This window comes from Equus asinus, chromosome 11 (genome assembly GCF_041296235.1).
Source record: "Equus asinus isolate D_3611 breed Donkey chromosome 11, EquAss-T2T_v2, whole genome shotgun sequence".
Classification (NCBI taxonomy): Eukaryota; Metazoa; Chordata; class Mammalia; order Perissodactyla; family Equidae; genus Equus; species Equus asinus.
In genome coordinates, this window is record NC_091800.1 from 28,052,586 (window position 1) to 28,066,689 (window position 14,104).

Genomic DNA, 14,104 nt, shown 5'->3' on the forward strand with positions numbered 1-14,104 from the left:
TGAGTGGTTTCTTTTCCAGAGGGTGGGGGATCCCTTCAGGAAATTTTGGGCAGAGAACTCCAATTTTAAAAATCAATACTACGTAGAAGGCTGCACTGACACACTAGCAGCTTCAATCAGCATATTTTAAACAATGTAGAAGAAGATGATGCAACTTTTATTCTTTTCTGACAAACATTTCCTATAAGCCACTTTAAAAGCTGTTTCAATTTATCGGTTTTTTAAAAAAATTTAAATATGGTTTACAAATATACTTCAAATAAAAAAACTTGAGTCTACTCCATATAATCAATTATCCCATGCTCACCCAACCATGTCATTTTAATCTCAGTGTCTATCTTCGGACCAAATCAACTTAGTAAATGACTTGCACTATACTTCTCACATCTCAGTGATTTCTTTCTAAATCAGTTCTAGGATGTTTGAATCAGCATTCAATGCTCTGTGGAAGACCAGAAAGTTGACACGTCTTAATAAACCCTTGACTTACAGTTAATGGGGAAAGTGGAAGATCTAATGTACATAACGCCTCCTGGAACCCCAGAGAGGAGCCAGCCTGGGGCCTGGGCCTCTGCCTCAAGCCACCCAGGGAAGTCACAGGCAGAAGGAGCCAAAGGCATGTCACCAAAGGGCTGTCAGCAAGACCACAAAAACCAAACCCGCAGGAAGTGAGACCAATTGTTTCCAGAATAAATACAAGGCTGCCAAAGGAAGAAGGGTAGAGTAACCCGGCAGGGAGAAATGAGAAGCTCACAGAGCAAAGGGAAATGAAGACAAGCTAGCCAAAAAGAAGCATAGAAGAAACTGAAAATGCATTAAATTTGCCTTTACACCATATCAAGCCCAACAAAAAAAATCTACCCACTTAAACACAGCAACCAGAAGAGATACATATTAAAATGTAAAATGGAGAAATCATCCACATCCTCAAAGAAAGTAAATCAACCGAATTTACCAAAAAAGTCAAGGAATGCGGACAGAGTTGAGTAATACACACGGTAGCCAGCCGGGGGCGTCCCAACACTGTTTGACCAAATCGAATGTTTTCTTTGGAGGTTTTACTTTCCTTTGCCTTTTTTTCTGGGGGCAAGCTTATCTAAAACTTCATGATTAATATTTCCAATATGTTTTTATTGGCAGATTTATTTCGGAATACGAAATTATCAAGAAGTTAAATGAACCGTGAGCTTCTGTTTAACAGTACACAATGCAAGTATCTAGACCTTGTTAGAGCCCTATGTGAGATAAAATAACGCAACAGTGTCTAGGTTTTAATTTCCTGGCATCGCTTTTCATTTTAAATTCCTATGCGTCTTAAAAATACAAAATGCATGCTTGGGTATTTGTTCTATGAATGTTAAGCAATCACAAAGTGTTAAAATACATATGAACTGTGGTTTTTTTAAATGAACACTTCAAATGGTACATAAAATTACTGGAAACCAGTGACTATAATGCTCCAAATTTTCTAATGGATTAATATTGTGGAATATATTAGAATTTAAAACAAACTCTTTAGCCTAATAATAAATCTACGGAGCACATCAGTGCTTATTTTGCTGGGTTTGGTAGGACAGAATAATTTTAATGGAACCATTATGGAAGCTCTGATTATATTACCTACAGTTTTTTTTTCTTTCGGGTCATATTTAAATAATAAAGGCAGTGACCAGCCTGGGTCAAAGCTTCAAGAAATTGATCTGTGGAAGAATTATTCTGGTTCTTCCTTAATTTCATATCACTAAATCTCAAGAACTTTCTCACTTAATTCAGGGGAATACAAGTTTAACTTGAGGCTAAAAGACAATATTAAGAAGAGCCGTGCTGTTAGTATCTGTTTTTCAAATCAAATGCCACCTTGACTATTTAAGTGTAAATAAGAAGGAATAAAGAGGGACAAGGGAGCACAGTGGGTGTGTGTACATGTGCGTAGCCTAAGGAATAGAAGAGAAAAGGAGGTGGGTGATTTAAGATGCAGGAAAACAATCAGTCCTACTTAACTGTTTAATTACTAAATATCAAATAAACAACATTTCAAGAATGAAAAAGACAATTTGCTCCTATTTGTAATTTATTTAGCAGAAGAGACAAATTTCTAAGAAAAGACCCTGCAGAGAATGATGCATATGCTTATGCAGAATATTAAATTCATCCTTGCAGGTACAGGTCAAATTCCACTGATTTCCCCATTATCTCTACCTCTTCCTTCACTCTCTTCATCCTCATTCCAGACCTGGGAGTGATGTGTCTGCTATGAACGTACAAAATTCTTCATATGCGTCTATCTCAATGCACTCATCGCTTTCTGTCTTACAGTGTAGACCTGTTTCTTTCCATTCTGATTTCGCAAGCGTTTAAGTCTGTTTCCAACTTGTACCTCTACCCCTCCCCACACAGCAGTTTGTTGGATGAATAAATGAAACAAGTGTTTCAAAAACTCCCTCATTCAAAGATCAGTCTATTTGGAGAGTATCTTTGCAGAAATTATCCTACTCTGATAAACAGGCACCTGAATTCTTCTTGTCACAAAAAGTCTCCTAAAACTTAGTTCCCAGGTCTGAACACATTAGACTCTGAAATAAAAGTTCCATGAAAGCAGAAATCTGTCTGTCTTTTTCAGAGCTGTATCCATGGTAATGAGCATCATGCCTAGCACATAATAGGCACTCAATAGATATTTAAGGACATACACAAGAAACCAATTCTCTAATAGTTGTAAGAATATCTTTTAGTTAAGCAAAGAAAGCCCACTGCTCTAAAAACTGCCTGAAATGCTACTTATTTAATTATTATGTGAAACGCACTCTTCATACAGAAATTATCAGTCTATATTATTAACCTTGATTATCTAAATTTAACTCAATGAGAGGAAATTTGTGGAGGCAAATCTCTGTGGATGCATGAAGTTTTGAAATTTAGCTCAGTTTCTGCCTGGAAGTTAAGAATGTGGACTGAGTGTGATGTTTCAGATATACAGAGGCAAGGGCAGCAACATGATGGCTTTGAAAAATCATCATGGGCTTTAGATCCAGGACAATGTGAGTTAGGAATCTGACTAGCTCATTCATTTATTCCCTCTTGGCGTCCAAAAATGAATTATATAAATTCTCTGCCCTTAAAATGCTCACATTTCTCTCTATGGTCTTGGAAAATTGACTTCACTCAGTGACTTTCACCTTGTTCAACACAACACAAAGTCAGTAAAAAACATAATCATGGCTAAGACCCCAGGTTACACCAAATAAATCAGCATCTCTGAGTGCGGGGCATAGGCAGTTATAGTTTAAAAAATGTCCAGGTGACTCTAATACGAAGCCACGGTAAAGAATCACTAAAATACCCCTCATGGCCTCAGTTTCCTCATTTTTGTAATGGGGAAAATAATACCTAAAAGAGCAAGATTATAGTAAAAATTAAGGAAAATGTCTGTAAACTAGCCCAAGACAGATATGTCCGTTCATTCGTTCCCCAGTGATAATTTAAAGATCAATTTTAAATAAGCACAAATTACCCCTCACCAATTCATTGCAAATGAAAAAGGGAAAATGATTCAAAGAAGATAGGAACAGCTTTAACGTGAAAGCAAAGAGGAAAAGGAAGGAAAGATGCAGAGTAGTGAGAAGCACGACAGAAAGAGCAGAAGTGAAGTTTTTAAGTTCAGAATAACTTGAAGGGAAGCCGCCCCAACCAGCCCCAGGGACAGACAGACCTACACACACTTCCAGATGCTCCCCATTCAGCTCAAGAGGCAGAACTTCGGGGACTGTGGGAATTCAAACTTCCAAAGACCTTCTAGCCAGCTGCCATTTTCCAATTTCTTTGCAGAATGATTTTAGAGAAAATGGGGAATTTAAAATGAGATCTATTTGGAATGGAATATTGGAAAGAATTTAAGTAAAGGGGCATTTTAATATAAAGTGAGACAGTGAACAAGGTATAAAAAGGCCAACTTGACCAAAAATAATAACTAAAGAATATAAATGAAAGGCAAGTAACATGACGCTGGGTTGAGTCGGTAATAAGATGCCATTTATTTACAAAGGTTAAGATAGCTGCAGATACTGGATAATAGAGAAAATACGAGGAAACTAAACTGATGTGGTAATCAGCTCTGAAATGCCAAGAGAGGCCTCTGAATAGAATCTCCCGCTTAAGAGGAACCAGTAAGAACAAGAAAAAAAGTAGGCTGTATTCCTATTGCAACAGTAGCCCGTACACCTGCGGATGCAAATAGTGCAGCTTCATTAATTTAAAAAATGTATTAGAAAATGTATTCAATCACAAGCCAAGGTTTGGCACAAAGAGAATGAAGACTGTGCATGAAAAAATCAGATCTGAGAAACTGCACAAATATTTGCAAAGATTTCTGCACAGAAAATGATCTGTTGCCCGGGGCTTATTCTAGACACATTGCAAGCAGGAAAAAATGACAGCCGCCAATTGTCTGACGTGAAGGACTGAACCACATGAATATTGAAAACAACCCCTTCATTATTATCATGGTACAGCCTGATAGTTACAAGTGAATCCCTGGGATTTTCACGCATACAAAAAATACCAACTGAGTATTATAAGGTTATTTTATTTGCAGAACGATTTTTCACAATGATTATTTTCTATGGAAATCTTAGGATTTTTAATAAAAAGAAGGCAGTCTGGCTTAGGAGCTTGCCCAGAGTCCTCAATAAAGAGCCAAAGAATGAAGGGGGTTGTGGTGGAGTCAGAGCCCCGGGCGGGGCCCCACCTGAGCTCACCCTTCTCATTCGAGTGGTTCATCTGTAAAGACAGAAATTCTACTGCTACAGAAGATGCCTAGATCGTCCCCAGCTTAAAAAAAAAAAAAAAGTCCTCTGGATTCAGATATCGCTTCTAAGGAAATACCAAGTCACACACAAATCTTTCATTCGAGGCTTTATTTCCTTTAAACAACGTCAGACCCATAAATAGCTGTGATCTCTGAAAAACAAAAATGCCTCTCCCCTCTTTTTTCATTTTTAAGTAAAGGAACAGTTAGTTTATCAAGAAAGTTTCCATTTGGCCTTTTTCCACTTCCAGAATTTAAAATAGGCTGATATAAGGAGGGATTTTTGTTTCACGGTTGTTCTTGTTTAATCATACTTATTTTCAGTTAAAAAATTGAGAAAGGTATGAAATAATAAAATTCCTTTTATAACTAACCTAACAAAATATACATTATCTTTCTACATAAGGAAATTGGGAAAGCATTTTTGGTTGAATTTTGACCAAAAATCACAGCACATAAATGTTTTAAATATATATTTTTATGTATTATGTATAGCACAATAAAAAAATAAGTATTGTCAGAAAATATATCTTCTTATTGTGTTTTCATTATGGTTAGACTTCATATGTCACTTCTCTTCCCTATAAATCATACTCTGTTTCATTTAACATTACTTTTATCACTCTGTATCTTGAAATAAAATGTTTAAAATCTGAATTAACATTAGACTAGAATGGAGATTCAGATGTACATGGTATGTAGATCTAATTAATTATATTTACTTTATTTTTGTCTCTTATGCTATTTAAAATATTTAATGGTATGAAATTAAAAGATATATCCACACTAATCCTAGACAGGTGTCCTCAATTTTTTATTTGCACATTTTATTCTCAAGCCAAGTTACTATTTTTGAATATTACATAGATGAATTTACACTCAACAAGACAGAAGGTATCAAAAGTCAAAATGTACAAATAGTTTGCAAAAAAATTAAAAGGGAGAAAGGAAGTGATTTCTCCTCATCTTTAGAAACTTCTCAATATTAACATTATTTTCAGTGCGCCACTCTAGGATCAGCCATGGAACATCTTAATTACCTTAAAAATCTCATATGGTAAACTAGATAATGAAAGCTCAGACTCTAAGGGCATTTAGTTCAGACACAGGAGCAAGCAGAGATGATCGAAATGTGCAAACCCCAAATTTTTGCAAATAAAACAAAACCCCAAGCGAAAAGGTAGAAAAGAAATTATTATAAAGTCCTCGCAAAATTCAGAATATGCAAGATAATTAAACACAGTTTGACAAACTGCTAGAGCAGAATCCACATGCAATTTTCTGGACTTCACTTTCCAGGCTTACTCATGATTTCTTCTGTCAGGCATGCAGAGGAAAACACTCTATCTTCAGCTGCACAGAACTGAATGTTCAGTATATTCATTGGTTTATTAATGAACACATTGAAGTATAGGTACAAAGCCACCTACCATTGTCACTGTCTCCTTCAGATGGAACACTGTAGCTAGAGTTGTCCCATGTTTGTGCCTGTGTAAGTTTGTTGAAGGAGATAGGAGGAAGAGTGAGGGCGGGGTCTGCAGGAGAGCGAGAGAGCCAGTCCGCGTACAGTTGCACAAGGACCCAGGAAAAACCAAAGGGGCAGCAGCATTTCACAAATGGCATAAGATTGTATGGAAATGAAACGAATTTCATATTATGGGGTTTAATTTCAAATGTACAATATAGGAGAAGAATGAAAGATGGCGCATGGAATAAAAAGAATGATAAAAACTGAGTGTTAGTACTTATCAATCATATACTCTGCATGCAGTTAATATCGTTAATCTTAACAGTTCTGCAAGCCCAGATTTAGAGTACTAATGAATCGTGTCAGCAGGAAGAGAGAGTACCCACAGATTATGCAGATAAAAAGCAAGAGACCTACCAGATACCTTTTCAAAGACCTTCTAAATAACAACTTTAGCAAATATGATTCACACAAAAAATTTGGTTACACAAAGCTTAATACGTGTAAATATATCTATTATTTAGAAATAAAACTATTATAACATCAGTGTTTACCATTCGTGAACTTTTTTCCCAAGGCAATGTAAAATTTCCCTTTGAAGACATCTGTAAGTCTAGCGGCATGCTTTACGATAGTTCACTAGTCCACACACCTCCCAATAACGTCTTCGATGTTAACCAGTATAAACACAGTTTTAGACACTAGTAGAGTCTCTTTAACGTTAACCAATAGATGTCAATCAATTTCAAGCACTTCTGAGTTAGTCATTTATGAAAGGATAATATCTCTTTTTTTCTGCACTAAATATCCATAGAGTAATTTTATATGTTTAGGAACTATCTATACAATTTTTATTCATTCGTAAGACAGCACCAGTAAAATAAATGGACATGGTTCTAGGAATGAATACTCGGGTATATTCAGTGGTCTTTCTTTGGAGGAAAACACAGAAGCGAAAAAAAAAAACTTTCTTTAAGAAAACTATCAGCCTGCTTTAAGACTCTAAATTCTTATTCCAACTGGCTCATATGAGTAGTCTGTTTTTATCTGTAACACAGAAATCATATAAATCCATGTACTTAACTTTAAAATAAAAATTGTCTTTCAAAAGTTCCAAAGCTACTCAATCGAAAAGAATTTCTATCTTCTTTAATCACTAATTTTCAATTAAGATTACTACATATATTATTTTCTAGAAAATGTGAAAAATACATACTATAATATTTTTAAATTACTAAATAAAATGAAAAAAATTCCTAATACATAACGTTAGTTTTTAAAAGTTTCAACATGCTACTTGATGTTCCTGAAGATAAATCACATTATTTACAGCAATCAAACTCCACAAAGCTTTCAACACTAGAACAATTTCCACACTGGTTAGTCAGCAGGATAGAAAGGCTGGAAGGTTGGAAATTATCTTTGTTTTCTGCTATTCAAAATAATACTCTATTTATTTTTCACCACTACAAAGAATTTGAAATGGTTTAACAGTGCAAGTACAATATTGATAAGCCGAGTTTGGACTCCATAAAGGAATAAAAAAGTCACTGAGACAATTTTACAATTAAATTGCTAAGATGCGCATTTAAAAGAATATTGTTCTTTGGCGATTCACTGAACTTTTGATTTGCTCAATTATGACCTATTTTTAAATTATGTAAAACTGCCTGTAAGAATTAGAAGAAAGCCTATAGGGCAATATGAGGTCCTCAGTGTGTAGAGACAACTCTCCTGGCGGGCAGTCACTAAAGGCACTAAAGGATGAGATGTACCCCAAGCGACCTCCATTTCTCCCAGCACACACCTGCGACACGGAAATAGAAACCTGGCCCAGCCCCAGCCCAGAGCTGGCAGAATATGCTCACTTCCATAAACGAGGAGGCCAGCCATTGAGTTTTATTTCATGAGCTATTTGGCTTTCCATAAAACACTACCAACCCCTGCCACGCCTAAACATTGTCTCAAATGGCTTTGTCTTACAGCCCATTCAAAATGCTGGGAAGCAGGTTATATGCAACCACATTACCCATCAGTCAACTTGCTCCCAAAATGAAACATTTTCCATAAAAGAATCATCTTTGTTTTTTTCTACGGGTACCCTTTTGCAAAATATACACATGTATAACTTCTGTTGACAAAATGCTTTACTGAAAAACCCAAGAACATCTGAGTTCTTTACTAGCTTTTTTTTTTTTCAGTGAGGAAGAGTGGCCCTGAGCTAACATCTGTGCCCATCTTCCTCTATTTGGTATGTGAGTTGCCACCACAGCACATCTTGGTGAGTGGTGTAGGTCCACACCCGGGATCCAAACCTGCAAACCCAGGCTGCCAAAGTGGAGCCTGCTGGACTTATCCGCTACACCAATGAGCTGGTCTCCAGTTCTTTCCTAGCTTTTGCTTAAAAATGTCTGAGTCCTCTCTTAACACTTACTTAGAAGCATTAGCATTAGTACTGAGTGTATGTGAAAGACCGAGGAATCAAAAATGTTAAACAAAGAAGGACCTAAAAGAAGGTAGACAGTACCAGAACTTTAAATACATGGAGAAAACAGAAGAACTAAATCTTTCAATACATAGTCCTTCTTTTTAAAATCAATAGTTATTTTGCACATTGCTATAATTTACTTTTGTGAATATACTAATAGTAAATTAAAAGAAAGTAGGTGATAGAAGCAGAAAGGCTTTTTTTCTTAAGTGACTCCTGATGGCTCAGGTGAGCCTTGAAATGATCACCCTGTTATACGAGTAAATACACAGACCCTCCCAGGCTCAGAAAGCAAATGAGGCATGTCTCAGCAAAGAGTCACCCTCCCAGAGGCCTCCTACCCCAGCAGGGTACCAGGAACCATGGGGGAAAGGGGTAGTTATTTTCTCTTCCATGGGTAAAAAAAAACTTAAGACAATATTCCTTCCCCACTTACATGCCCCATCAGCTTTTTCTCTTTGCTCTGATTCAAACGGAGGTAAGCTCATCTATTACTGATAATATGGGCTTAATAGGTGATTCACTGAAAAAGAGGCTCCAAAATCCAGCCTCTGCAAGCTGTAGCAAAGTTTTGATGCAAGGACTCCAACTCGCCAGAGTTCACAAGGACCTTCACACTGTAACGCGTACTTTTAAAAGGCTAAAGAAAAACCACTGAGTTGTTGACAAGTGTAAGAACGCTGAGGTTTTAATTTACCTGATCGAGGCTTCAGGCCAAATGGAGCTGTGCTGTTGGCGGTGGGAGAGATTGCAGGGGAGTCCTCTCTCATCTGTGGTGTGAGGAGGAAAAGAAATTTTTAAAAACCTGAAGCAGAACTATGCATGCTTCTCTCTGTCCAAGGATGATAATAAAACCACAACCTTGTAGCTTTTGCTGCTATGTGATGAAGGCTTGGCTAAAAAGTCATAATACATGCACCTTCAAATGCTTGAAGTGGCATAATCGACAGAACGTTGTTTGGGGAAGAACCATGCAATTTCTTATTTGCTCCTTATAAAAATATTTTACAATCATGTGAAACTGGCCATCCTTTTCTGCTCCGGCACAGATGCCTGCATGCGTGTGTGTGTATGCACACACGCATGCACACACTCACATCCATCTCACAGAAGGCACATCTGATGGAGAATCTCATAACATAATGAGATGAGGAAACAGAATAACACTGAACAGATGTCTCAGCTACAGGGAAACCGCACGCTGAATCATTTATGGATAACAAGGCATTCAAAATGTTGCCTATTTGAGCTCTTTTCACTCTGTTTTCTATAAAGATGTTCCTATATTTGGTTTTCAAAATATATCTTATAAAATTAATCTTTAATTACGGATAGAGCCAGATAGGGCTATGATAGCTAATGAGAGAGATTCCCCTAGAGAATCTGGAATACAATTAACTCATTAATCATGCCAATCTTAGATATTTTTAAGGCTACTCCAATTCAGTCTTCACAGAATACCTCAGCCTCCATTAATCTTCAGAAAACATACCTCATTTGGCGAATACTCGCTCCCATTACTCTGTAATGTTAGATCATTTTGCACCTTAAAGAAGAAGAAAAATGCACAGTATGTTCTATTAGCCTGTAAAATTACTGAGGCAAGAACTGGGTCTCTCTTACTTCCATCTTATCCCTGGCACATAAGCACACAATAAATACACACTGAATTAACTAATTCATGTGTTAAGTAGCTAAGTAGGTCATACTTAAATCACCTAAAAGCATGCAGCTGTATTCAAAGAAAAATACATCTAAAGTGTCACAGAAACTAAGAAAAGGGATTTCCCAGAGCAGAGAGTTCAGCCCAAAGTTCCTATGAATGTCAGCTTGCTTTGCTAGATTACCAAGCTGCCTGCCACTTCCCACCCCTATTTTAATACAGGGTTTTAGAAATGCTCTAAGGCAGCAATTCCCAAATACACAGAATCTCATTGGGAGCTTTTAATAAGTACACATGCTTGACCCCAAATTACCTGAAAAAACCTTATGCTGTCAATTCAACATCAGTTTGCTTTGGCAATCAATGGTTAAGAGAAACCTTCAAGAAATTTTTCTAGCAGTAAAATGTGCAGGATTGATAAGCAGTCACGGAGGAAGGTCAAGATGACATCCTAGTTTCCAGCTGGAGTGGCTGGGTGGGTGGTGGCACCACCGAGTACCAAGAAAATGGGAGCGTTCAAGAGGGACTTGATAACTTCAGTTTAGGCAGGTAGAGAATGAGAAACTTATGGGGCAGGGAGATGCAATATGAATACTAGAGAGAGGGAGGGATTTGGGGCGTGAGCTATAGATTTGAAAGTCATTATTATTCATGAGGTGCCTGAGTCCATGAGGGTGAGCAGATCCTCCAGAGAGAGAATATGGAATAAGGAACCAGGGCTGAGGGCAGAATCCTAGAAAACCAGTATGAAAGGGACACACAGAGACAAGGGACCCACAATGGGGAAACTCTAGCTTATTTTACCCAGATCTACCTTCTTTATGTGGTAATCAACAACCCATCGATGCATCCTAATAAAAAAGCTGGTGATAGCTAATATAAACATCTTCACATATACCACCAAATGAGCACAGATTGAAGATGTCTATTCCGATTCCTATTGTTGAGAAGTGCTATTAAAAAATATTCCCAACTCTGACAAATCCAAGGGAAAAACGTATTTTTAGAATAAAATGTCATTAATTTCTCTATCCAATTAAATGGCTTTGTTAGAACTGCTACCAAGCAACTCCAGGTTTGATTCTCTTTATATGCAACTCTTTCAACTAATTTTTCCTATTGTCCCCCCAACCCCCTCCCCCATTCAATATTATTTGCATATGAGAATGGAATTGGCAATTCTTCCTGGACAGATGCCAATGTGACCCAAGCTTGACGTAGACTGTCATCTAAAGTGTGCTTGAAATCAGATAACATGATGTGCTACCGATTTCAAACCACTTCATCATCTTGGCCTCACCCAGCTAGTTGGGCGTCACCCCATTCCTCAGTGTCTCTGCCCAGTTCACACACCTTGGCCAGGGCCCTGCTGTCTTGCTTCAGCACGGCCTCCTGGGACCCATCCAAACCCAGATCACCTCCCAAATCTAGGTTTACTTCCCTTCCTTGAGTTCTCCAAGCCAGCCCCAGTCTCCCAGAGCACCTCAAACACTCATGACTACGGACTGCCTCATATCCTTCTCTAAATCTTTTCAGTATCGAATTCTTCTTTCCTCCTCAATTTTTAAAATGCCATAAATGTGAGGGCAACTCATGTCCTTCATATCCCAATCCTTGACACCAAAAACAAAGCTGAATCCAGAACAAGTACTCAATAAATACTGGATAATTGCTTTTAGACTACGCTAAAGATATTTCTTCCTGAATGAGATAGAAGAGAGAATATGACAATAAGCAAACCATAAAAGAAGATCGCATTTAAGGTCTGCAGAATCATTAGCAGTGGACTTGCTGATCCACTACTTTCTTTTCCTCTCTTCCTGCTCATGACTTCCTTTTCCCACCACAGTCAGCTATACCCCCTCCATTTTCAAAATCATGGAGACGTGTCTGTGATGGGCAGAGAGCTGCCCCAGAGAAGGAAGACAATGAGTAGGAATTCCTTATACTAAATGTGACTCCTCATTCAGCCAAAAGAGAAAAAAAAAATTTACATTAACACAAAATATTGTAAATCAAAGTTGGAGTGGAGGTATCTTTTTTCTAGAGGTTTTGTGTCCTCCTGGTACTCCTGAAATCACGGACACAGTTATATTCCTTTTTAAAACTCTACTCGAGTGAAAGTTCCAGGATGTTTTAAGCAGTGTGCTTAAATGAAGGCCCCAAGGTGGCTGGGTCTGACACATCCTGTGTGACCGTAACAGGAACACAGTCTGCCAGTGTGAGCAGAAAATGCACTCGGAAGAAAAGTGTGTGGTTGCTGGCTTCAAGGCCCTCACAGCACTGAGCTCAGGGCCTTGTGCTGAACTGCAGCTCAACACTTACTGGCTGAATGTCCGGCTGACTGATGGAAGAGAGGCTCATTGTTAGAGGCAAGCTGGGGTGACTAGACTGACCGACTGATCAGTACGTTACGTGGAAGTCACACTTGCTGCTTTAGGACCATGCTAGGCTTTTCCACATTAATATCATGATTGCAAGCAGGGTAAAAGCACAGGAAAGTCCCATGAAGTTTTATGAGCATGCGAAAAAGTGTCAGATGAGTTTCAATTTAGACAAGCATAAGAAACTGCATTTAGAAGAACCTAATATACATTTTGTCTACATGATGGAGGGTTTCAGCGATCAGTTAAGACCCCGGAGTCTCTACATTGAAGATGTAGCACATTGACGTTGTCCTTACCAAAGCCAACTCTTTATCATCTCATTTTCTCTTTCTTCATAGTCCTTCCTCCCTTTCACAAACCCTCACTAAAGGCTCACCGGGTCCTAGGGACTGGGTTAGGTCCCACTTAGAGTGAAAACACTAAAGTGTTTGTGCCATGCAGTGGGAGATAGACAAATAATAGGAGAAATAGAGATCAATAAATAGAATAAAAAATCCACTTCTAAAATCTAGAATTTATTGCAGAGATATAGTTCAGCTTTGCTGATGGGAAAATGAGAGGAAGTCCCACATTAAAATAGTATTGGATTGACCAAAAAAAGTCATATTTCGCACATCCCTTCCTAAAGCATGCTTACTGCTTAATTAATGAAATGCTTAATGTCAGCAGCAATTCTTAACAGCCATTGGAATTGGCATCGACAAGAAACACCACCCAATGTATAGCTACTGGGATTAAAAGAGAGGATTAAAACTAGACTGAGACAAAACTGCGAACTGGGCTCAGCCTACATTTGGTATATACCCATCCATGTACTTTCCATACCCCATCCACATTCCTGGAAGCACTTTTCAAGCACACACAAGGGTTACCCCCTCTCTGCCTTTGCCAAGTCCTGTTCTTAAGAAAAGGTTTGGTGCCTTCAGGTCCCACTAAGGTTTGTAAGAAGGACAAGACATAGTGTGTCACCTCTAGTCTACAGCATGGAGAAGGACTATGCTGAGTGGAAAAGCAGGGCCTCGCTATTTACCATGCAAGTGACCTGGCCAGTCCCCTGACCTTGAGTTTCAGGTCCTGCACCTGTAAGTCGGGCATGATAACCCCTACCTTTCACTAACACCTTAACTGAAATGAAAACTCTAAGGGGAAGGACCGTTGTTTTGGTCAATACCACTTCCTTAGTGTCCAGAATGGTGCTGACACATTGTGGGCACTTGATGGATAGTCATCAAATGAATGAAATAATGATAACATATATAAAATACAAACACACAGTCTGGCATATAGCAAGGCC

At 38.1% G+C, this 14,104-nt stretch overlaps 1 protein-coding gene across 6 annotated transcripts in view; it reads right to left on the reverse strand.

Annotated features, from left to right (window-relative positions):
• LRCH1 (leucine rich repeats and calponin homology domain containing 1) overlaps window positions 1-14,104 on the reverse strand; it is a 193,397-nt gene that overhangs the window by 29,117 nt on the left and 150,176 nt on the right. For 5 of the 6 annotated variants that reach the window (XM_070520680.1, XM_070520677.1, XM_014838907.3 and 2 more), the window contains 2 exons: window positions 10,253-10,306; window positions 9,458-9,530 (listed from right to left, as the gene is read on the reverse strand). In XM_070520680.1, the coding sequence (XP_070376781.1) occupies window positions 9,458-9,530; window positions 10,253-10,306 (127 nt within the window). Of the gene's footprint in view, window positions 1-6,234; window positions 6,340-9,457; window positions 9,531-10,252; window positions 10,307-14,104 lie in introns of all 6 variants that reach the window. The other variant, XM_014838909.3, reaches the window with a different exon arrangement.